Source organism: Capra hircus, chromosome 23 (genome assembly GCF_001704415.2).
Source record: "Capra hircus breed San Clemente chromosome 23, ASM170441v1, whole genome shotgun sequence".
Taxonomy (NCBI): Eukaryota; Metazoa; Chordata; class Mammalia; order Artiodactyla; family Bovidae; genus Capra; species Capra hircus.
In genome coordinates this window covers 7218929-7244272 of record NC_030830.1, presented here as the reverse complement: position 1 = coordinate 7244272, position 25344 = coordinate 7218929, and the positions used below count along the sequence as shown (strand labels likewise).

At 49.2% G+C, this 25344-nt stretch overlaps 1 protein-coding gene across 1 annotated transcript in view; it reads left to right on the top strand.

Moving 5' to 3' along the window:
- Positions 1526-25344, top strand: part of GFOD1 (glucose-fructose oxidoreductase domain containing 1) — a 99708-nt gene continuing 75889 nt past the window's right edge. The window contains exon 1 of the mRNA XM_018039119.1: positions 1526-2489. Coding sequence (XP_017894608.1) covers positions 2237-2489 — 253 coding nt within the window. The 5' untranslated portion in view covers positions 1526-2236. The remainder of the gene's footprint in view (positions 2490-25344) is intronic.

Sequence of the window (25344 nt, the reverse complement as noted above, 5' to 3'; positions counted from 1 at the left end):
AAACCTCTGCTTTCAAGAAGCCTGACAGTATTGATGGCCACACCGCTTTCTTCTCAGCAGCCCCAGTCCTGTGTCCTGCGTGCATTTCTTCTAATGCCCTGAGGTCAGCTCCCTCCCAGCATTGTTACAAGCTTTTTTTTTTTTTTTGGTATCCTGCTCTCTCCACGGCACCCGGCCTCATTGCCAGTTGTTACAAGCTGTTTTTAAAGCTTCCGAGTATTATGCTTTTCACTCATGCATTCAGGCGGACCTTGTGCCACGTTGAATGCTGAAGACGAAATTGACAGGATGCCCGACCCTTCCAGAGACTTTGAACTAGAGGCCAGGTCCCATGCCTTTCAGCTTGAGTCAACCCTCCTAGCACCAGGTGGGCGCAAAGGGGACATTCAGTGAGCATTCATTCATTCATTTACCAAATGTTTATGGAGCGCTTACCACGAGCCAGGCAGGCCGAGTGAGGGGTGTCGAAGATAGGGCCTGAAACCACACACGCGCAGGGTCCCCACCGCTCGTGGGGCGCGGGGTCAGCCTTGGCCTGCCCGCCACGGCTATTCCACGAGGGCTCCGAGAGGCAGCTGAGGGTTGAGGTGGGGGGACAAGCGAGCGGAGGGCCCGGAAATTGATGTCGAAGGAGCCAAAGCGCGAGGCGAGAGGCTGGCGAGGCCTCTGGCCGAGCGACCCACTCTTGTCTCCAAACCCAGACGCGACATACAAGTGCCGCAGCCGTTTCGGGGACCCTTTTTTCCACGGCGGGCCGCCGGCCCCCCGGGGAAGCAGAACTTATCAAGACGAGACTGTCTGGGAGGCAGGTGGCTGGACCTTGCGTGCGCGGCCAGGAGAGGGTGGCGCACGATCAGAGGCCCTGTTGGAGAGGAGGAGAACGCCCCCGGCTCGCCGTCCAAGCTCCGGAGCCAGGATTCCAACTCCAGGCCTGTGGTTTACCTGTTGTGCAACCTTGCGCGAGTCCTTGATTCTTCCCAGGACTCAGTTACATCATCGGTTTTATGGGTTTCCCTATAATCTTAGGGTCGGTATGGGGATTAAGGGAGCATGCGAGGAGAGCTTGTCCGGCGTGGTTCCCGGAGCGGAGGTAGTAATGACTCGCTGCTCACACCTGACCGCCTCCCATGGCCTCCCCTCGGGGCCCCGGCGCCCTCTGCTCTCTTCCAAGGCACCGACAACAAGCCTGATGGGGCGCGCCCTGCCTCGATACACTTATTTTGGCTTGTCCGGGGCGGGGTTTGGGAAGAGGCGAGGATAGGATGAAGGAGGTGGTGGAGGGTGAAGAAAGGGGAGATGAGCGAGGCTGGAGGCGAGCGAGGCGGGGCCGGGGAGGAGCCGCGCGAGTGCTGGCCAGGGCGCAGCGCGCACCCGGGGCCCCGGCGGCGCGGGGGCGGGGGCGGCGCGCGGCGGCCAATGGCGAGCGGCGCCGTGGTGGGGGCGGGGCAGGCACCCCCAGGGCCCCGCCTCCCTCGGCCTCTGACAGCCAAACTCACCAACTCCGCCCTCGCGCCCGCGGGAGCCGGGAGCCCGGAGCCCGGCCCCGACCAGCGAACATGGCAGCAGCGTGAGAAGGCTGGCGCCGGGTCGTGGCCGCCGCTGCTCTGCCGTTCCGCATCCGCGCCCGGCGCCCTCCGAGCCTCCTGCTTAGCCGGCCTGCCGGTGGCCGCCGGTTTATTTCCTTTGGAGCGGCGGGCAGCGAGGACTGGGACCCCCACCCCCCCCCCCCCCCCGCAGCCTGGCCGGTCCGGTCGAGGCTTGTGCGTGCGACTCGCCGGCTGCGGTAAACTACGCGCGCGGGGGAGAGAGCCGGTCCCCGGCTGCGGCGGCGCGGGCGCGCGGGGATGAGCCGGCCATGGAGCGGCCTCGGCGGGGCGCACGCAACCGGCCGGCGCTGCCAAGGGGGAGCCGCCTGAGCCCGGGTTCCGCGGGGCTTCGGGGCCTCGGGCGCCCCGGCGGGGTGCCTGCCGCCGCCTCTGGGAAGGACCGGAGCCTCGCGTGGCGGACACAGCAGCGGTCACCGAGCTGAGACGCCCAAGCCCGCTCCTCCTGCAGCTCGGTGCGTTCTTGGGCACCCGGGCGCCCTGCCCGGTGCACGGTGGCTGGCGCACCGCGGCGAGCCGGGTGCCAGACTGTCTAGAGGGGGGTGTGTGTGTGTATTTGTGTGTGGTGTGTGCGCGCGCGTGTTCGAGCGGAGATCCCGAGCTAACGCCGAACCAGGCGGATCGGAGCAGCCATGCTTCCCGGGGTAGGCGTGTTCGGCACTAGCCTCACGGCCCGTGTCATCATCCCGCTGCTGAAAGACGAGGGCTTCGCGGTGAAGGCGCTGTGGGGCCGCACGCAGGAGGAAGCGGAGGAGCTGGCCAAGGAGATGAGCGTCCCCTTCTACACCAGCCGCATTGACGAAGTGCTCCTGCATCAGGACGTGGACTTGGTGTGCATCAACCTTCCGCCGCCCCTCACCAGGCAGATCGCCGTCAAGACTCTGGGTGAGCGACCCCTCCCCACCTGCCCCCAGCCCCTTCTCGCCTTCCCTCCCCCGCTGCTTTTCTCCCCCTCGCCCCCTCTTCATCCCGGAAGCTTACATGGCACCTACAGCGCCCTCGGGGACCCGAGATCCCACATCCCACTCGGAGCTTTCGCCGCCGTCATCCCTGGCCTTCCCCACACCTACGCTTCCCTTCTCCTTTCTGGCACCACTCGGGCGCGCTTTCCCACGTGCGTGGCGCGGAGGCTGGAGGAGGCGCGGGTTCCGCGGAACTCGATCAGGCGGAGGAAATGCTTAGGACTGGGGATGAGCCGCTCGCAGGAAGACAAAACTAAGTCGCCAGCTGTGTGTGTGTAGCGCCCGAATGTGTGTGTTTGCGTGCGCGCCTGCGAGAGGCGGGTGCGCGCCCAGGAACGCCTGAATAAAGGGCCGCACACGTGTCTCGGGTTTTCCTGCCGGCAATAGATTACCTGTCAGTAGCTGTGGCGCCCTGCTAGGATAGTTTGTTTCTTTCTGCGGCGTTGTTAGTTTAGAGGGAGATTAGAGATGTGACAATCAGAGAATTATTGCCTCTTTGCTAGGATGGTGGGAGTGGTGGGATGGGGGTGGGGCGCGTATCTTTTAGGACGTCTGGGAGTTACTTGATAAAACCAGAAAGACTTAACTTTCAGGTGCTGCTGCCCGATAACTGACTTCCGCGCTGTTTTGGAGTAGGATCTTAGTAATTCAGGGCTTCCCAGGTGGCTCAGTGGTAAAGAATCCGCCTGCCTATGCAGGAGACTTGGGTTCGATGGAGGAGGAAATGGCACCCCACTCCAGTATTCTTGCCTGGAAAATCCTTTGGACAGAGGAACCTGGTAGGATGCAGTCAGTTCAGTTCAGTCGCTCAGTCGTGTCTGGCTCTTTGTGACCCCATGGACTGCAGCACGCTAGGCCCCCCTGTCCATCACCAACTCTCCGAGCTTGCTCAAACTCACGTCCATCCAGTCGGTGATGCCATCCAACCATCTCATCCTCTGTTGTCCCCTTCTTCTCCCGCCTTCAATCTTTCCCAGCATCAGGGTCTTTTCTAGTGAGTCAGTTCTTTGCGTCAGGTGGTTAAGTCCGCGGGATGGCAAAATAGACAGGACTTAGCGACTCAACAGTAACAGCTTAGTAATTTAGGGATGAATGCAGTAGTTCCAGAGGCTGCCAGTGTCACGTGGGAACATGCAATGGTCCCTCCTTAATTTCTGGCAAGAGTAGTTCCAGGGCCTGGTGACAGGCAGGTTGGGGATGAGCTTAACAGCCATCACTGCTGGTTTCCCCCACCTAATCCAGGCAGACTGGACCACCTCTGAGCAGAGTATCAGAGTCCCTGACATGCCCAGAGGAAGAAGTGCATGTTTTGCTGTCTATCATATGAACCTGGATGGTTGCTCACTCCTTTGTTGTTCTTCAGTCGTGTCCGACTCTGCGCGCTCCTTAGGGCCTGAGAAAATGTCATTGCCCACCCTTGAAAGTTGGAATTTTTGTTGGCCAGGAAAAGAGACGCAGCTTAGAGCCCAGGACGCCATGTTAGGGAAGAGTTGGAGGAGCAGCCCTGGGAAGGAGCGGAGACAGCATCCAGAGACCAGTGGGAATTTATGCAATCTTGGAAAGAATGTTTTATTTTTAAAAACAGGCATGGATTTAGGGTTGGTGACATGTACATATATTTTAATTCTATCTTTCCAGAACTATGATCAGATGTAGAACACGCTCTCCCTAGAAAACCATGTTTATCAGGCCATTCTGTTGTTGACTCAGATGGGACATCTGATAGGATATCTAAGGAGGCTGTCCACGGCTGTCAGTTTTCACGTAAATTTTATTACGTTTCTGACTTTTGTTGCCTGGTTTCTTTGGTTTTGAATGTAATGTCATTGGGTTCTGGCCAATATTTCTTTTCTGTTTGATCTAATATATATGTTGGGTAGCTAGCCTCTGTGGTCACGATGGAGCTGTGCATATTCAATAGATGATAACTGTCTTATAGCATAAATCTGTAAGAGCAATGCATACAAAACAGATCCGTCTTGAGCCCTGTCTCTGTTCAAGGGCTTATGACTGATCACATCAGAAAGACCTTGTTGTAACACTGTGCCCCTGCCCCCCGCACCCCATGGCAGCTCAGCACTGAAGGTCAGGCCCACAGAGCAACTGCAGAGCATGGCTCCTGGAGGGCGGCAGTTTGGGGAACAGGGATGTTCCAGTTTTCTGGCTTTGAGAGAAGTGGCACAAATGATACATTTCTGGATACTTCTTCTGTTCTTATTTTTAAAAATCCCTGTAATTTTTTTTTTTCCTTGACGAGACAGAGATGGGTTACCTTTTCAGAACGAAGTGTCAGAGGCGAAAGAAGTAGACTTGGTTTAATCATGCCTAAGGAAGAGGGGTGTGTTCATATTTTCATGGTAAGTCTTGGCCATTTAAATTATTTAAAATTCCTGATTTCACAGGTAATCAGACCACCTGCTTTTGATTGTAGGCAATGTGGAGGCTCTGGATTTAGAGATGATTGGATTGGGCTCATTTGAGGCTTCATCTTCACTGGAAAATCGCTAGACTTGACTTCTCTCCTTTGTACCTGCGCGTGCCCGATGGGTTGGTCATCTCAGTTTGCCGCACTGTCACAGTTGGAGGTTGAACGCATGCAACACAGGAAGTGAAAAACCCCAAACAGTTATGGGGCCAGCCTGGCCATCGAGGGTTTGTAGACACTAGTGTTTGCCTGGAATTGAAACAAGCCAAGCTTGGTTGGTCCTGGCCTCCTCTTCTCATCCTTCTTTGAGTTGCTTGCCCAGCAATGGCAAGAGATCTGTGCCCTCCATCCATACTGGTCAGAGGTGAGGGGCAGTGGCCAGGATGGAGACGCAAAACTTGCAATTGATTGAACCACAGCATCCTCCACTGATTTCCAAAAACTGGCCTGAAATCCCTACCTTAGCAAACTTAGCGTTTCTCTGTTGGAGACATTTTTCTACAACGTATAATTTCTACAGCGTCTGGGCTGCCTCTTGTCACATGCCTACTATGTGCAATGGGGTAGGTGTGGTCTATGACATGTTTCATTTCATGACTAAAATAATCCTCTAGGATGACTATTGGCCCTACTTTACAGAAGAGGCTGGAGTCGAATTTCTCAAGAACATACAGCTAGAGATGTGAACCTCCCACTGTGCTTCCCCCACCTCCCCGGAAATAGTCATGCCTTCCTCTCCCATCTCCTAAATTTGCTCCTTTGCCTCACTTCCTTCTTAGAGAGTGGCAGCCCAGGTGAGATGGTTGGCATTATCCTTTATTTGTGTCTACCCCTCTGATGGAATCAGTTCCTAAATCTGGTTGATGCCGACTCCCCACTGTTCTCACGTCTGTTGCCTCGTCTACGTCATTGCTTCCCCCGAAGAAGGAACTAGCCCCTTATCTCATCTGAATTAGGCTCCAGTCTGCCCACCTCCACCCCTGTCTCTGTCCACCTTCCACGCTGCTACTGGAATAACCTTGAAGAGTTGCAAACTCCCCGCTTTCATCACTTCTAAGAAAAGCCCCAACTTCTTGGCACAGCAGGCAAGACCTTGCCTCTGTCCAGCCTCATGTCCTGCTGGTGGTTCTGGAACCCCACGCCCTGCAACTAAACCAAACTGCGGGTGTTTCCTGGAAAGACCCTCTTTTGTTCCTGCGTCCACGCCTCTGTCAGGAACTCCCTTCTGCCTCATGTGTGTGATGGATGCTTGTTTCACCCTTCCAGGTTCAGCCCCGGTGGTACCTCCTCCTGAAATCCTGCCCCTTCCTCAATCTTGACCCAACTCCCACTCCCCGAGTCTCAGCACTGTGTACCTCCATCTTTTCTTGCACTCACATTAAAGCATCTGTGTAAAAACTAGCCTTAATTCAGTTATTTTAAGTAGGTTACGTATTCAGATGGCACAAATTTCAAAAGCTCTAACACATTCAAAATAGTACACAATGAGGAGGAAGTGTCCCGTAATCCCTGTCATTCAACTGGTGGTAATCATGGTTATAAGTTTTTATGTCCCTTTTGAAGATTTTGAAAGTCTACGCTAGACTTTCCAGGTGGCTCAGTGGTAAAGAATCCACCTGCCAATGTAGGAGACACCAGTTCAATCCCTGGGTGGGGAAGATCCCCTGGAGTAGGAAATGAAACCCCACTCCAGTATTCTTGCCTAGAAAATTCCATGGACAGAGGAGCCTAGTGGGCTACAGTCCATGGAGTCGAAAAGAGTAGGATATGACTGAGCAACTGAGCGTGCACACATACATACATATATGGGAAACTCAGAGGGTAAAAGTCCTGGTCTTCCTGTTTTTGGCTGCATGGCATTTCACTGTATGGATAAACCAGAATTTATTTAAGCAGTTCCCCGTGACTCAGGAGAAGGCAATGGCACCCCACTCCAGTACTCTTGCCTGGAAAATCCTATGGACAGAGGAGCCTGGTAGGCTGCAGTCCATGGGGTCGCTAGGAGTCGGACACGACTAAGTGACTTCACTTTCACTTTTCACTTTCATGCATTGGAGAAGGAAATGGCAACCCACTCCAGTGTTCTTGCCTGGAGAATCCCAGGGATGGGGGAGCCTGGTGGGCTGCCGTCTATGGGGTCACACAGAGTCGGACACAACTGAAGTGACTTAGCAGCAGCAGCAGCAGCGTGACTCAACATTTCAGTTGTTTCCTACCTTTCGCTTATACAAATTTGTAATGAATAATCTAGTGCATATGGCATTTTGCTTGCAGGCCAGTGTGCTCAAAGGATAAATACATGGATTCTTTATCAAAGGTGGTGATAATCTCTTTTATGTGTTTGCTTATTCTCCTATTTGCTATTTGTCTGCGCAGTTAGAATGTAAGTTCTTCGAGGTGGTAGGGCCTTTGTCTGCTTGACTCACCGGGTTGCCTTATCTCCCCTAGACGGTGCCAGGCACTGAGTCACATCATAGGCATGCTATAAATATTTCTTGATTGCCAAATGAATGCCTTTCATCGAATGAATGAATGCTCTGCTTATCAACAGGATGTGTCAGTAAATACAGAACATTTTTGTCCGGTGTGCAGTAGCCTGGTACCTTGCAAACATTAATTTGTGGTAGGGGATCTTGTCAAAATGCAGATTCCAGGGTGGGACCCAAGATGCAAAATTTCCATCCAGCTCTCAGGTGGCACGGATGCTGTAGCAGCCAGACACAGAGGTGTGATGGTTCTCTGCCTTTGGGAAAACAAGGCGTCCCCCACCATGAGTTGTTAAGCTGGCAGGGGAACTGTGTTAAAATACCTGTTGCCTTTACGTGTCATAAGGCAACATCTGTTCTCATGGTCCCTGCCCCGATTTTTAGAGAAAACAGTGCAGGCTCCTTTGGGGAGGTCTCCCCCTGGGATGGATGCTGCTTTAAATAAGGCTGTAGGGTTTCATTGAGCCTTGAACTGGCTCCACTCTGATCTTGCCCCAACTTGTTTGGCATCATTAGCTGCGGACTGGAAGCAGTGTGTCCTTTTCTGCCCTACTTCACAGTGTCAGCAAATTGCGCAAGGTTGAGGAGGGCTGCGGGGACAGGCCTGAGAGAGTGGGGAGGAAACAGGGCCCCCTCGGTCACCGTTGCCACACGAGCAGAGATACGGCTGCAGATAACCACACGGTGTACTTGGAGTTGATAGTAACCGTTCTGAAACTCCAGCAAACCCTCCATTTCCTGTTTTTCCTTCAGGGCCTGTTCTCCATCTATTCCTGTCTGAAGACTGTAGTAAAGGCAATTGCATTTTCCTCTGAGTGTCTGCCCCTGAGCACAGAGAGAAATTATTTCGGTCTATTGATTTGGTGTAGAGTTGAGAAAGCTCTGGGGCTTTATGTAAATGAACGAAATAACTCTATTTACTGTTAGGAAAAGTCAAGCATCACCAGCCTCATTTCATCTAACTTAAATTAGGCTCAGGTGAATGATTGTTGATGGTATCTGGCTTTGCAAACGTACAACTCTGCAGAAGTTTATTTTGGAGCGGGGAGAAGCCAAATGAAGTTGGACATTTTGATACCTGAAACTGGGAAAGAACCGCGCACCCCCCCCCCGCAAAAAAGTGAAAGTAAATAGCGTGTTTTAAAGGTTTCACTGAGAAAGAAATAGGCAATTAGTTCTCTATTTTGATTCAAGGACATCCTGATCCATCAAAGAGCCTTATGATTTAAGATGTGGTGATACATAAAAGTAACCAATGTTGGGAAAGGTTGGCAGGTTACAACTGTGTGGCTTTGGCAGAGGTAACACCCTTTGTGAGCCTCAGTTTTTTCATCAATAAAATGGAGTTAAGGATACTATCATATAGAGTTGGTGTGGCAGTTTAAATGTGGGAGGCAAGATAAAGACTTAGTCCATGCTCACTGCACCCCCCACCTCCCTTTGTCTGCATCAGCTCAGTAAATGTTGGTTCTACCTCACCCCAGTGTGGTCAGTAATTTAGACAGTCCCACGTGGTATTTCTGGAGATACTTTCCCCCTCATTTTCTGATGAGATGACTCCTTCCTGCTAGATTCAGAAAGTAGAGTTTGAAGTTTCCTTATTTTAAAAAGGGAATGTGCATAAACTAGGCTTCCGATGGCATCCGTGCTGAAAATCCAGTCCTGGCTTCACAGATACGTGGTCTCCAAAGTGCTGATGGTGTGTTTCCAGGCGCTCACCGTCCTCCGGGAAGATTTAGCATCACTTGTGGGAAGGATGCAGGGCACCTCATGGAGTTCGGGGCAGGGATGTTGCTGGGTCTCCGTAGGTACCTAGAACCCATGAACTCCTGGAATTTCACCATTTTGAGTTCTGCTCTTCTCTACGCGTCGCCTTTATCAAGCATTTCTCTCTCAAGCAGCCTCCTCTGCCTCCTGCGCCCATGTAGTGGGTGGAACACTGTCCACATGCAGCTCCCAAACACAAAAATTACTTGTCTCGCAGCCTGAAAAGGGAAGTCCTCCCCGCCCCCAGGTGTTCCTGTTCCTGCCTGATGCTTTCTCCTGACCCAGCCTTTTTGGCGGTTCTCTCGCGATGTGGAGGCTGCATCACAAAATGCTGCAGGGACCAGTCTACTGAAGGGCAGAGGTGGAGGGATTAAGAGTGGTCATTCTGAGCCAGTCCACACTCCGCACAGGTGCTGATGATAAGAACACAGACTTGGTTAAAGATTTTACAGCTGTGGATGTTTCTTGATGATGGAGGTTCTTTATCTACTTTGTGAAATTACACATTTGGCATTTTGGTGCTGTTGCAATGACCGTGGTAAAACAGTAGAGAGAAAAATATATATGGGGATCAAATGATGCCAACCTTGTCATTATCAGTAAATTTAGGATGCACATGGGTTTAGGTAGGTAATGGGAGAGTAGATGAACATGACCATCTCCATGGAGTTTTATGTAGGTTTGCAGGTCTTCACGGAGCACCTCTTGCATGGCGTGTATCAGCAGAGGACCACCAGGAGGCAGAGACCCTTTGAGTTCAAGTATTAGCTTAAGGCCTCGAAGGAGTCAGGAGTCAGGAAAGACTGAGGCCCCCGAGAAAGGAGCATTTCTGCTTTCAGACCACTTTCCTACTGGAAATGGCAACATCAGCTCTTCCCCAGTTTCCAGCCTGCTGGCCTGTCCTGTAAATTTTAGAACTTGCCAGTCCTCTTCATGGCATGAGCCAATTCCTTAAAATTAAACCTCGCTCTCTATTTATCCATATTCTATTGATCCTGTTTCTCTGAAGAATTCGGACAAGTACAGATTTCAGCTGGACCAAGGCCACCTGGCCAGGGGATTTGGGCAAGGAGATGCCTGGCAGACCTGGCCGGAGTGTGGGTCTAGAAAGACTAGGAGAAGCTGCTGTGGGGAACTCGGCTGATAGGTGTGGATCCCTGGGGCTTCCCAGGTGACGCTAGTGATAAAGAACCCATTTGCATAGAGAACCCATTTGCTAATGCAGGAGACATAAAAGATGCAGGTTTGATCCCTGAGTTGGGAAGATCCCCTGAAAGAGGGCATGGCAACCCACTCCAGTAGTCTTGCTTGGAGAGTCCCAGGGACAGAGGAGCCTGGCCGGCTGCAGTCCATAGAGTCACAAAGAGTCGGACACGACTGAAGAGACTCAGCACACACGCACTCACTGAGCCTTGCTCAGAAGCTGGAAGATGTTGGGTGGGTGCGGGGGAGTTCCTTTGCTGTGAAAAGACTTTTCCCACACTCCCGGCTGGGAGTCTCGTGGACCCCTCGCCCTGACAGCCCTCGACCTGTCAGCAGGGCTGTGGGGGAACTGGTCTGTCAGGTTTGGGCAAGTCTGGGATGCCTTGGGGTTTAGACTTTATTTTAAAAAAAGTTTATTTATTTATTTGGCTGCTCTAGGTCTTAGTTGCGTCATGCAGGATCCAGTTCCCCAACCAGAGATCAAACCCAGGGCTCCCTGCGTTGGGAGTGTGGAATCTTAGCCACTGGACCACCAGGGAAGCCTCTAGACTTTCCCTGAGAATTGTTAGTGAGTATGAAAAATTGCGGAAAAGTAACTTTACATTAAATGATACGAATTGTTTTTTAAATTTCCAATTTCCAACTAGAATAGCCCTTAGGGTACTGAGATGCTCTCTTAGTTAGCTTTAATATCCATAAACTGAAACTATCCAGTTTTGAAGCCCCAAATTAAGTTGGTTTGCAGCTTTAGCATTACTTAAAAAAAAAAAAAGCAAAACAGCTTTACTGAGATGTGCTTTATATTTAATCATAAATTCACCATTGTAAGTGATTTTATGATTTTTAGTAAACGCAGGTTTTAGTAAACGTAGGTTTGCTTGTGAAACTATCACCACCAAAAGCTTCAAACACTTCAACATCCCCCGACATTTCCTCATGCTTGTTTTTGGCCAGTCCCCCTTTCCCACCCCTAGCACCAGGCAACCACTGATCTGCTAACAGTTTGCCTTTCCTAGGAATTTCGTATAAATGGAATCATATAAGTGTAGTCTTTTAAGCCTGGCTTCGTTCACCTTGCATGTTTTTGATATCCATCATTCTGTTGCATGTAGCAGGAGTTCATTGTTTTTTCTAATTGCCGAATTATATTTTATTATATACGTAGAACACATTTTGTTTTATCCATTCACCATTTGATGGGTATTTGTATTTCTAGTTTTTAGCTATTATAAATAATGCTGTGATGAACATTTGCATAAAAGTCTTTTATAGACCCTTGTTTTCATTTCTTTTGACTAGATATCTAGGAGTGAAATCGATGGGTTACATGGTGGCTCGGACAGTAAAGAATCTGCGTGCAACCCAGGAAGACCTGGGTTCCACTCCTGGGTCAGGAATATGCCCTGGAGAAGGGAATGGCAGCCCCCTCTGGTGTTCTTGCCTGGGAAATCCCATGGACAGAGGAACCTGAAGGGCTGCAGTCCATGGGGTCTCAAAGAGTCAGACACCACTGAGTGACTAAACATACATGCATAGTATGTATATTTAATTTAAGAAACTGCCAAAGTATTTTCTAAAGTAGCTGCACTATTTTATATTCCTACCAGCTATGTGGGAGAATTCTAATTTCCATACATCATCACCAACATTGATATTGTCAGTCTTTCCACTTGTCGCTGTTATAGTCAGTGCATAATGGTATCTCGTGATTTTGATTTGCATTTTCCTAATGACTAATAATGTCCGGCACCTTTTCATGTGCTTATTAGTCATATATCTTCTTTGGTGAAATGTCTATTCAAATCTCTTAACCATTTTTAAATTGGGTTGTTATCTTATTATTGAGGTGGAAGCAATGGTTTTATGATTTTGTTGTTAACTTAGGGTAGGTTTGGGGGAGTTTTAAATGCTACTCTTTATTTTTGATTTTGAAACTAGATACAGTTGAACTAATTCTCCAACCCAAGTGAAATTAGCTTTGCCAAATATTCATTGAAATGGTTCATTATTTAAAACAGCGAGACAATCATGTGAGCAGATGCTGATGACGAGGGCTCCTGAGTTGCCCAGGGCCCTGATGGTACTCTAAACATCCTTTGAGGACCTTTCCGAATTCGAAGATTTTTTTTTTTTGAGAGGTGCCCCAGGAACTTTCAATCATTTATTTTGCCCAGTGTCTGGAGAGGGAGTCCTCCCCCCAACCATTTCTATTTAATAAGTGCCTTTGAATGGCTGTAGCTGTGGTGAGCAATACTCTAGATAGTAAGATACAATCTTTGTTCTTGGGAGAAGATAAGCCTTCGCAAGGACACAGAAATGCAACGAAGTATGTGATTAAGTACAGAACGAATTGTTACCCTGCAGCAGCAGGAAGTGTTTGCTTCAGGCCCATGAGTAACCCCAAAATATCAGCACTGGATTAAGGGCTGGCCACCTGGGTAGCTTGCCCATGCCAGTCTATAAAGAGTGCTAGAAGAAAGGGGACAAGCAGAGGAAGTGTTTGAAGAGGATTCTCTTCATAGAAAGTGCGGTGTGGGGGGAATGGGAGATGCATCAGAGTGAGACTTGGGAGGGGCCTCCTCTCATCCGGGCTGAAGTCCTGCCGTCTTCTAGAAGCGCTGGCCCCAGTTCACTGATGAGCTTTTGTTTGGCTGAGGGAGGAGCTTGAGTTTGAGGTTAGAGATCAAATGCATGGGGCGGTGAGAATAGACCACACTGGTCCCCAGTGCCCTTCCCCTTGGGCAGCCTGGGTCCCTGAGGAGGTGGCCTTGCAGATAATGGATGCTGCCTGAGAGCTGAGAACTCCAGATTACTCCTGAGGGTGAGATGGTTTGGAAGAACCTTTGGAGGAGGTGGGGCTTATCCTGGACCAAGAAGAGGGTGTTAATTGCTCAGTCGTGTCTGACTCTTTGTGACCCCAAGGACTGTAGCCCGCCAGGCTTCTCTGTCCACGGGATTTCCCAGGCAAGAATTCTGGAGTGGGTTGCCGTGCCGTCTTCCATGGGATCTTCCCGACCCAGGGATCAAACTGGGCCTCCTGCATTGCAGGCAGATTCATTACCGTCTGATGTAAATAACTGAAAGGAAGTTGTAGAACGCTCTATGATGTAAAATCCTCTTCAAGGAACCGCTTAGCCCTGTAGCAGCACTCTGGGAAAAATTGTTTCCTATGAATTGATTTGCCTCGGAGAAAGAGTGGCTTAAAAATGTCCAGAATTTAAAAAATTTTCTTACCTAGAATTAAATATATATATAGTCAGCAAGTCTTCCCCTCCCACTGTCAGGAGTAAGTGCCACTTTCCTCTTGCCCTCGGATTCCAAATGGTGACAGTCACAGATGATACAGCTCTGGGGGAGGCAGAGGAAGCAGCTTGGTGGGGGGCCACTGGGAAAAACCCCATTGAGAGAGACCCAAGGGGCCTTAAGAGGTGAGAAGCAGCTAGAACTGTTGTGAGCCTGGGTGCTCCCAGGGTGATGGGTCTCTCCCTGTGATGGCGCGGGGCGGGGCCTTGCCGTGAGGGAGGGGAGGGGAGGGGAGGGTCAGCAGAGAGGAAGACAGAGCTGGCCGAGCTCCTCTTCTGGTTTTGTGCTTGCGTCGGATGGTGATGTCTTTCTTCTTTCACTTTCTTCTTCACAAGCTCTAACTTGCTTTAGTTTTATTTTTTTTTAATTGGTATACAATTGCTGTTACAATGTTCTGTTAGTTTTCACAACCATGTGAATCAGCTGTATGTACACATCTGTCCCTTCCCTCTTGACCCTCCCATCCCACCCATGTCGGTCATCACAGAGCACCAGGCTGAGCTCCCTGCACTATACGGCAGCTTTGCGCTACCTGTGTGTTACACACGTGGTAGGTAGTGTATAGATGTCACTGTTCTTTCCACCCCTATAGTTAAGAGCTTCCCTGGTGGCTCAGATGGTAAACCACCTGCCTACAATGCAGGAGACCTGGGTTCAATCTCTGGGTCTGGAAGACCCCCTGGAGAAGGAAATGGCACCCCACTCCAGTACTCTTGCCTGGAAAATCCCATGGACGGAGGAGCCTGGTGGGCTACAGTCCATGGGGCTGCAAAAGAGTTGGACACGACTGAGTAACTTCACATTCTTTCTTTATGGCCCAAGGGGTGAGGCAGGCCTGGGGCTGTGAGTCACTGAGTGAGAAGGGATGAGTGATCTCCTTGGAGAAGGACACTTCAGTGCATCAGAGGTGGACGTGCCTGTCAGCCTTAGGAGGTGAGAACCTCCTATGATGACCTACATAATGACCAGGAGGCAACTGCAGAGGAGTCGGCTGTCATGGGAGTTGATTTCACGGAGCAGCCCGTGGTGGGATGCACTGTTAATTCTTGACTGGGGACCCAGGAGGTCCTTGCTCGGTCAGTGCACTGTCTGGCTAGGCTCTTAAAAGGTCCCCAAATGTGAAACACTGTGTATTCATTGCTCTCTTTCAAAAGGAAAAATTCTTTCCTTTTCCAAGTTTCCAAAAAAAAAAAAAAATCGTTGAATCTGGTGTCATCCTGTAGAAATTAAAGTGAGGTATCGGAATGTTTTTGTCATCAGTGGAAAAGCTGACTAGTTTTTTAAGAGGCTGCCTGTCCTCCTGTGTGGGGTTGAGTCTTGGCTTTACTACATTTTACGTGGCTGGGGCTCCTGTACTTTTCTGAGCCTCCTTTTCTTTATCTGTAAAACAGAGATGATAAACATACCTAACTCAGAAGGTCGTAGACTTAAACAGGGATTTGTTTAAAGTGGGTGCTCAAAAAGCATGGGAATCCTGCTTAATCAGGACTTAGGATGGTGAGTTAGTGTCCATTCATTCTTCCCTTGAGCCAGTCTTTATTGAGCACCAGCTATATATCAGGTGGGGCTTCCCTGGTGGCTTAAGATGGTAAAGAATCAGCCTGCAACGCAGAAGGCCCAGGTTTGATCCCTGGGTGGGGAAGATCCTCTGGAGAAGGAAATGGCTACTGGCTCCAGTATTCTTGCCTGGAGAATCCCAGAGCTTGGTGGGCTAAGTCTGTGGAGTTGCAGAGAGTGAGACATGACTGAGCGACTAACACTATATACCAGGCACTCTCAAGGTCTTTGCATTACTGTAGTCACTAATCATACATGGCTCTTTAACTTTGTATAAATTAAAACTAAATAAAGAATACAGGTCCTCAATTGCTGTAGCCACGTTTCAAGTGCTCAAAGGCCGCAAGTGGCTGGCTGGAGGCTACCATATTGGCCAGTGCAGTGTAGAACATTTCCATCACTGTAGAAACTTCTGTTGGACTGGGAAATTTGGCTGTGAGCAAAGCAGTCATATATTCTTGATCTGAACAGGGGTTTTTGAGAAATCCAAACTTTTGCCTGTGTTTCCGTTTCTCCTAGGAATGAGGTGCTAATGATTAATGGATGCTTAATGATGTATAGGTACCACCTCCTATATTTGTTAGTAAGGACTCTGTTATTAATAAGAAGTACTGGGGTAGTTTAGTACTCCTAAAATCCTCTTTAGAGGTCAGAAATGGGCAACCAGAGGTAAGTGACGTAACTCCCGTGGGTGGCAGGTGGCCCCAGAGGAGGCTGAGTGACACCAGGGCAGGAATGCAGGTTCCCCTCGCAGGAGACGCTTCCTTAAGCCTCTCAGCAACCCTCTGAGGTTTTTCTCGCCTTTGGCCAATGAAGAACCCAAAGCACAAAGAAGCAGAGGGACTTTGGAGTCTGCTTCTAGGGGCTGGGGGAGGGGCGAGATTGATGCCCCTCGATCTCGCGAGAACCGTGCAGGCCGGCCTGGGACTGGGTGGGAGAGTATCCTTCCTTCCCCCTGCACAGCCTCTGCTCTGCAGCTCTGGTGGGGACGTGGTTTCTGACTCTATCCCTCCTCTCCCTGCTCCCTCTGTCCTACCTCCATCCGAGGGCAAAGGCCACATAAGTGCTCAAGCAGATACGCCTCCACGAATAGGTAATTGCTATTTCAGTAATTTTTATTGCTTTCTTCCCCTTTCAAGTCCCATTAACTTTGTGAAAGCAATACCCATCTGTGTGAGCGTTCCTTAGGGAACTGGGACTGTGAAATTCCAACTAATTGGAGCTTGGAGGCAGCAGTGGGTGGCTTTGTGATGTCTCTTGACTCAAGTCAAGGGCGGCATCAGGATTTCGGATGACTTGTCATTTAAATTTGTTATTGGCAGTGCCTCTCTTCTCCTACCTGACTATGAATAATCAAAAGTGGGTGGTAGGAAATGAGGTTGTTTCCCTGCCCTTTTCCATAGGCACTAGAGGAGAAAACAGGAGCTGTAAATATTTTTTGGGAAAATCCCTCCATGCTACGCAGTCCTGTTTGTCTGAAATGTTCTCCTTCCAGCATCAGCCACGTGAGACGTTTGTTTACATGGCACAGTGCAGTCTCAGAGAGGCCTGGGGACAGGTTGAGAGCCCCTGGGGACATGGCCTGTCTGACTTCTCACGCACAGCCGTTCGCATCGACGGCGCAGAGGCAGCCCAGTTTTCACCGAGAGGCCGAGATACCACAAGTGCCGTGCTTGTCTGTGGACCTGAGATGTGGCTACAAGTGCTGACCCCAGTGCAGTGGGCTGCTGTCCACAGCCGGCCCACGTGCGAGTTCCATGGAGGATGTATACCTGCCATCTGCTTTTCTCCTTTCCAGCCCCCATGACCCAGGATGATACTGAGAGACGCCCTCGACACTGACAGGTCCTGGGGGAGCCAGGGGACTTGCAGCGGCCACACCTTCCCACAGGGGTGCCGCACGTGGGCATACATCAGCTTTCAAACTAGTTTACGCTGTATTCACTATTCATCTATTGGATGCCTAGAATGTGTACGGCCTTGTTCTAGGTCACGGAGGGCTTTGAGAAGAGGTCAAAGACGTGTGAGATACGCTCACTGTTCTGAAAAGAACATCTGACCTATCTAGAACCTACCCAACCCTTTTGGAAAGAGAAGAGGAGCTGACATTTTCTTCTTTTGAAATTTAAAATGTTTTGTATTTTTTTAAACTATGAAGGTATGATAACAGATTTGCAGGAGTCTTGGAAAATACAGGACAAAGTTACATATGAGGAGCTAACATGTTCTCAAGTACTTTGGACCAGGTCCAGGGGACAAGTGTCACTTCCTTCCCACCTTACAACCAGGCTTCCCGGTCAGGCATGTAATGTCTCCGTCTTACAAGTGAGAAGTTGCACTGGAGAGAGCTTGAATATCATGCCTCTTTGACGTACCTAGGACACATTTTTTTTTTCCTCACACTTATCATCTAAAATAGGGAACTGACTTACAATTGATGTCAGGTCATAGTTTAATTGGCACCAGCTTTTCTTTCTTGGTAATAAGTAAAATCACCATTGGTCTTCGCAGCAGTGTCTTCGAGTCCGTGAAACAGGCTATTTTGTCAGGCTTCACCCAGCAGAGGAGAAGTGGAATTGCAGTTCAGCGTGGGAGTGCCTGACTCCAAAGCTGGCGTATCTACCAACACAATGTGCTGCAAAATCCATGGGCCATAGGGCTTTCACAGACGAAGGATGAAAAGGGGGAAACAGTGACTAAATTGGAGTGCACGTCATCTGATTCCATCCCTGGGGGGACAATAGCTGGGGAGCTGCAGGTGTTAAGCAGGATGCTGAGAGCCTGAGAAATGCTGGTCTCATTGTCTTCCCTTCTCTCCTGGTTATTTTTTATTGTTTAAAGAGGACAGAAATAAATGCAAACTCCGGTGTAGACAAGATGCAAACAGGAGTGCTGGTCCTCCATCGGTTCCGCGTGCTCTGGGCTGAGGGCCATGTTTGCACCTGCAGGGATCCCCTGAGGGTGTGACTAGGGGTCATAGGCGCAGTGGCCTCTGCTGTCCTCGAGAAGTCTGATAGGAGACTCAGGCCAGCTCCACGACCCGCATGGCAGAATTCTGGGAAGCCCCCAAGTGCAGGCCTGTGTGTGTTTACTGTCAACACAGCGCCCTCTGGTCAGCACACTCAGGTATGAAGCGAGGGCTGTCAGAGTCCACGGCTGACCTGGATTCAGCGCCAAGGACTCGGGGGCGGAGGGAGAAGCAGCCACTGCAGCTGCCACAGTTTGCAAGGCCTAGGCTTGGACTGCAAGGCCCCTGCCTGTTTAAACAATTCTGATCTCACAATGAGCGTAGACCAGGTCATTCTCCTGAGCAGCTGATGTGAAAAGCAGGGAGATAGGTGGGTGATTTGGTGTCTCCTGGGAGGCCGTGTGGAATGGTGGATAGAGACACTGATAGGCTTGGAGGGACTGATCCCCTAACACCCAAGGGAAACTGAGTCTCAGAGGAGTTGAGCTGCTGGTTGCTATTCTCACGGCTAATCGCTGACAGCTGAGTCAGGATGGAACCCGGGTCCCTAGAGGCTGTTCGTTTTGCCTTATCAGACATTTAATCACTCCAGGCCTGTGTTTCTCCAACAATAAAAAAAAAAATGGGAGATTGACTTCTGGTAAGCTCTCTGAAGGAAATAACTTCAAATAATAACTCTGAAAAAACCTGCACACACAATAGGATTCAGTGAAGCCTTATTTGTGACATGAAACACTAGGAACAAATGTAAATGTCCCACAGTAGGAGAGCAGTTAGGTAAATATAGTTGATTAAATACTAAATAGCCTTTGGAATTATGTATGGGAAGACTATAGCAGCATGGGGAATTGTTTTTGATACAACCATAGGTTAAGAAAAAGGATATGAAAGTAATTGTATATGATGATGATAGCCTTGCTTAAAATACACACTGGCCCAGAAAATTAAAGCCTGGTAGGTAATCAGTCAAAATCCTAAGGATGGTTATTATGGGCCCATGGGATTGTGGATTTTTATTTCTTCTTTAAATTTTCAGTTTTTCAATGGTCTTAATAGAAAAAAATGCATTGATTTTTTTTTTTCTCCCCCAAGAGGAAAGAGACCATAACATGGGGAAGATGTTTGGCTGAATTGACTCTCCAGTTCTTATATTCCGTGATCCTTAAAATCTGGGACAGTTGTCCCCAGGCACGTGCAGACATTTGTGATGTGTAAAAACTAGTCCAGCATTGCCCAAAGGGGAGAGATGGTCTTTCAGGAAGTGGAAGTGGATGCTTGAGGGCCTAGGAGCTCTGCTGCTGTTCAGGAAGGTACTCGGAAGTGACTCTGAATCCGGGGAGAAGCCACAGGCTCTTGGTGGTAGGGTGATTTCTTTGTAATTCTAACCTTGTGCAGCCAAAGCCCAAACACTGTGGGAAAGAGCCAAGGCAGCTCCTTCGTTTTCCTCTTCCTGCTGACCTGGCCCCAGAGTGGGAAGTGAAGCTCCTGTTGGCTTCAGCCTTCCAGAGAAACACAGAGGTGGTGCGGTGGAAATATTTCCAGTTTTCACTTCCCCTTTTCTTTGCAGAAGTCATGCCTTTTAGGCAAACCTGAGCTGGTGTAGCTGGTGCACAGCTTCAGAACCTTTGTTCTGGGAGCTTCCTCACAGTCTATGGGAATCCCTTCCTGGGCTGTGGTTGGAGATGTGAGCAACCAGAGGGTGTTGGCCTGGGGGCCTGGACAGGTGGTTCTTATCCCGGCAGCTCAACTAATTAGCTGTGACCTTGGGCAAGTGATGTCACCTCTCTAGACCTTTCATTAGCTTCATGAAAAAATGCAGACGCTGGAGTCAGTTTATTAAGTTTCTGCAACACTTGCGTTCTAACAACTCACTTTAAAAGCTTGGCACTGACCAGACAAAGTGATCTGTATCCGTGTTAGTTGCTCAGTCGTGTCCAACTCTTTGTGACCCCATGGATTGCAGCTCTTCAGTTTCCTCTGTCCATGGGATTTCCCAGGCAAGAATACTGGAGTTGGTTGCCATTTCCTTCTCCAGGGGATCTTCCTGACCCAGGGTTCGAACCCAGGTCTCCTGCATTGCAGGCAGATTCTTTACCATCTGAGCCACCAGGGAAGCCCTGTGACTTCCTGGTGGAAGTGATCTGGGTCTGGTAGATATTTTTAAGTGCTGTTTTATTCCTACTGCGGTCATGTGGTTGGTTACCCTGACCTGTTGTTGTTTTGTAATTTGTTAGACAAACACAGCTCTCTTTTATACCAGGAAGATAAAGTCTCCCCTTTATCTGCAAGGGAGGAAATGTGTTCTGGGCGGCAAAGTGGTCTGACTGGTGTGGCTTGGTGGGAAGGCTGTTTGCCTAGGTTTTTGTGTGTGCACATGTGCATGCGTGTGTGCCTGCCTGCCTGCCCGCATGCGTTGTGCCGTTGATGGTGTGGGTTTTTTTTTTTTTCCCCCTTTAATACCACTGCTGAGAGCTCATCTGCAGGGGTGGCTGCCACTACCAGCTGTCAAGCTAGTAATGCAGTGGGGTTTGGTATGATTTCTGAGCACAAATTTATCGACACAGTGGGTGTTTGGGGTTAGCTTTGTCTGCAGGTGCCTCATTAAGCAGATTGTCCTCCACGGCACTAAGGAAAGATGTAGTTTTGTGCAAGAAGAGCTCCTGCGTTGTCAGCAACAGATCAAAGACATATTTACTCCATCAAGCAGATTCGTGTCTCTTCTCCAAAGACATATTCACTCCAGGTCAGAACTTGTTCGGGGGACAGTTTATAGGAGGCGGTGACTGTCACATGTGAGCAGTCGTCTGGATGCAGCCACTTTTCATTCAAGGGTCCGCCCGGGTCTGCGCCTGCTGCACGTTAGGCACCCTTCCTAAAACATAAAGTGTATGATGGGAGTGACTGGGTGGAAAACCTGGTGTAACTGATCATAACCCTGGCAGGGGAGTTAGTGGGCTTCACCTGTCCGCGTAAAGTTAAATGCAGAGAGGGTTTGAAAGGAAAAACTCTGTTTATTCTTTTCTCTGTCCCATCTTTTCTCCCTGTTATCTCCTATCTTCAGATGAAAAATCCGTGCCATGGTAACACTGAGCAGCACAATAATATCAGCTTGAGCCTTCCACAGGAATTACAGAAGCAAAGAACCAGGGGCCAGGAGAAGATCAAGGCACCAATAGAGGCGGGATCTGTGTCTACACAGGATGTTTTTGGGTCACCCTAGCCCACGGTGGCTCCTGGTCTTTCCCAGCACTAATTTTATACCTGGTTTCAGTGTTAGACAGTCATTAAAAATGGGAAGGGTTCCTAAGATCCAGCCTAGACTGAGTGATTCTTTGTGTTCATAGAACCTGTTCCTACTGGTTCGCTTTATAGAGGAGACGCTTGGTGTCATGACAGCGTTGTGCACTGGCTGTGTGTTGGATGACCTAAGTTTCGTTTAAAATTTGCTGAGAGTGCCTATGGATTTTTTCCCTCCCTCCTTAACATTTTTAGGGAGACAGGAAACTTTGGTGGGGTCTGATATTAACTCACTTTGTAGCTTGACCTTCTCTTCACTGGTCTCAATTTCTCTTATAAAATGAAGGGTTCATTTACAATGGTTCTCAAGCTTAGCTAAACAGTCAGAACCCCTGGGAAGATTTTCAGCATCCTGATACCCAGCCTGCATCCCAGACCAATGACATCAGAATCTCTAAGGGTGGCAACTGAGTGTTGATATTTTCACAGGCTCCTTGGAGTTCAGGAGCTTTGTTCAGAAACAGTGCTTCTCAAACTTTAATGTGATATGAACCTCCTGAGTATCTTTTCAGACTTTCAGATTCCAGTTCCCTAGGTCTGGGATGGGGGTTATGCATTTCTTCTTCTTCTTTTTTTTTTAAACTTTTCATTTGTTTTTATTCATTTTTGGCTCCGCTGGATCTTCATTGCTGTGCACGGGCTTTCTCTAGTTGCTGCGAGTGGGGGCTGCTTTTCATTGCAGGCTTCTCATTGAGGTGGCTTCTCTTGTTGCAGAGCATCGGCTCTCGGCTCGTAGGCTTCAGGATTTGTGACCCGTAGGCTCTAGAGCACTGGCTCAGTTCAATTCAGTCGCTCATTCGTGTCCGACTCTTTGCGACCCCATGGACTGCAGCACACCAGGCCAACTCCTAGAGTTTACTCAAACTCATGTCCATTGACTTGGTGATGCCATCTAGCCATCTCATCCTCTGTCATCCCCTCCTCCTCCTGCCTTCAATCTTTCCCACCATCAGGGTATCTGAAATGAGTCAGCTCTTTGCATCAGGTGGCCAAAGTATTGGAGCTTCAGCTTCAACATCAGTCCTTGCAATGAATATTCAGGACTGATCTCCTTGGTTGGACTGGTTGGATCTCCTTGCAGTCTAAGGGACTCTCAACAGTCTTCTCCAACACCACTGTTCAAAAGCAAGAGCACTGGTTCAGTCATGTGCTTAGTTGCCCCTCGGCATGTGGAATCTTTCTGGATCAGAAATCGAACCCATGTCCCCTGCATTAGCAGGCATGTTCTTAGCCAGTGGACCACCAGGGAAGCCTGGGATTCTGCATTTCTAACAAGTTTCCAGAGGATGCTGATGCTGCCAGTTCATGGACCAAACTTTGAATAACAAGATTTAGAACCTAAATCTTAATCATGGTACGTGGCACAAGAATTATGTTTGCAAAAATGTGGCACAAGGAATAGGCTACAGAAATGAGCAAAGAAGAAGCAGTCAGTTTGGTAGAAGAAATCAGGGGTTGCTGCACAGAGGAGGTGGCATTTGAGAGAAGAGAACGCCTTGAACCATGAGGAGGCTCTCTTGGGATAGAATATGAGTGTATGTTAGTCTGAGAAACTTGTTTCTCTAGAGAAGCAAACAATAGGATATGTGTTTGTGTGCATATGTGCAGTTGCTGCTTGAACAGCATGGGGTTTAAGGGTACCAACTTTCCACAGAGTCAAAAAAATCTGTATATAACTTATAGTCAGCCCTCCATATCCGCAGTTCCTCCGTATCTACAGTTTTTATCTGCATAGATTCAACCGACAGTGGATTGTGTGGTACTGTAGTAGTAACTGTTGGGAGAAAAACCCAAAAAACTGCCTGTAAGTGGACTCACACAGTTCAAACCTGTAATGATCAAGGGTCATGTATGTGTGTATGTATTTATGTATGTGTGTATATTCACATATGTATATATGAGTGAGAGAGAGATTGATTTTAAGAAATTATCTTCTGCAGTTGTGGACACTGGCGAGTCTGAAACCTGCAGGGCAGGAGAGCAGGCTGGAGACCCAGAGAAGAGCCAGTATTGCAGCTCAAGTCTGAAGGCCATCTGCTGGCAGAATTCCCTCTTTTTAAGAGGAGATCAGTCTTTTTCTAGTAAAGGTCTTCAACTGATTTGACAAGGCCCACCTACATTATGGAGAATATTGTGCTTTCCTCAGTCTGCTGATTTAAATGTTAATCTCACCTAAAAAAAACCTTCTCAGAAACTTTTAGAATAATGTTTGTTCAAATAACTGGGTGTTGTTTCCTAGCCAGGTTGATGCATAAAGTTTACCACCCCAGTAAGGGAAGGTGAAAGTCGTGTCTGACTCTTGGTGACCCCATGGACTGTAGCCCTCCAGGCTGCTCTGTCCATGGAATTCTCCAGGCCACAATACTGGAGTGGGTTGCCATTTCCATTCTCCAGGGGATCTTCCCAACCCAGAGACTGAACCCAGGTCTCCTACATTGTGGACCGATTCTTTAACATCAGAGCCACCAGGGAAGTCCAGTGAGGGAAAGGGTGTTCCAGTTTCTTTAGGCCTCCAGGCACAATAGAACTAACAGCCAGAGCAGGAGGAGTGCATGGTCCAAGGCAGCAAGGGTGATTCCTGGGCATTTCTTCATCTTTACTCTGTTCGGCTCTGTTTGGCTATAAATGTAGCAGAGCCAGACTCCCCCAGCCACAGAATCAGTGTTGGCCGGGCTGTGGGTCTGTCTGCCCAGCCTCCCCTCTGCCTCTGCCCATGTGTGGGTCCTGGAGCCCAGACCAGTGTCTCGGTCCTTTCAGTTGCCTGGCTCTGTGCCCAGGGGTAATGAATTAACAGGGAAGAGCACACAGGGGAAACCAGGTGTGCAGGAAAACCCACGTATGATGCTATGGCGCAGACGCTCGGCCTCACTCCCTCGTGATTTGAGTCATCCTAGAAGAGGGGAAGTTGAGCGGGGCACATACACACACAGAGTGTCTGTAGCCCAGAAGCACACTGTGGTGCAGAGGGTCTAAGTTTTTCTGACCCTGACCACAGGAAGAAATATGTTGTACATCATGGCCAAGTAGATACATAACTATGTTGTTCAGTCGCTCAGTCATGTCTGACTCTTTGTGACCCCATGGACTGCAGCACATCAGGCTTCCCTGTCCATCACCATTTCCCAGAGTTTGCTCAAACTTATGTCCATCAAGTCAGTGATGCCATCCAACCATCTCGTCCTCTGTCGTCCCCTTAGATATAGAACTATAAATATATTGATATAGAGAACATGCATGTATGTGTCTCAATAAAGTGGCATCAAATTGAAACAGTTTTATCCCATGACGCTTCCCCTTATGTCACTGGCACATGATATTTTCTATTCTCTGTTTCATGAAGAAGAAAAGCTGGTCTGTCCCACTGACCCAGTTTTACAGCGCTCGATAGAGGCACCTGCAGTAAAAGTGAGACCGAAACCCGGGTGGAATGGAAAGAGCTTGGGGAGTCTTGTGACCTGAAGGGATGCCGTCCAGTAGAATTTCTGTGCTGATGGAAACATTGTGTGCTGTCCGATGCAGCAGACGCTGGCCCCATGTGGCTTTTGAGCACGTGAGATGCAGCCAGTGCAAATGAGGCACTGAATTTTACATTTTATTCCATTTTAATTAATTGAAATGAGAATCTTCTCATGTAGCTGGTGGCTCCGGTGGTGGACAGCACAGATCTGGGGGACTGCCCTGCCCCTGCCTTTCACTAGCTCTGTGGCAGTGAGTCCCCATGATCACCGCACCCCTAGGACACCCACCCCCACAGGCTGGCCACCTGCAGCTT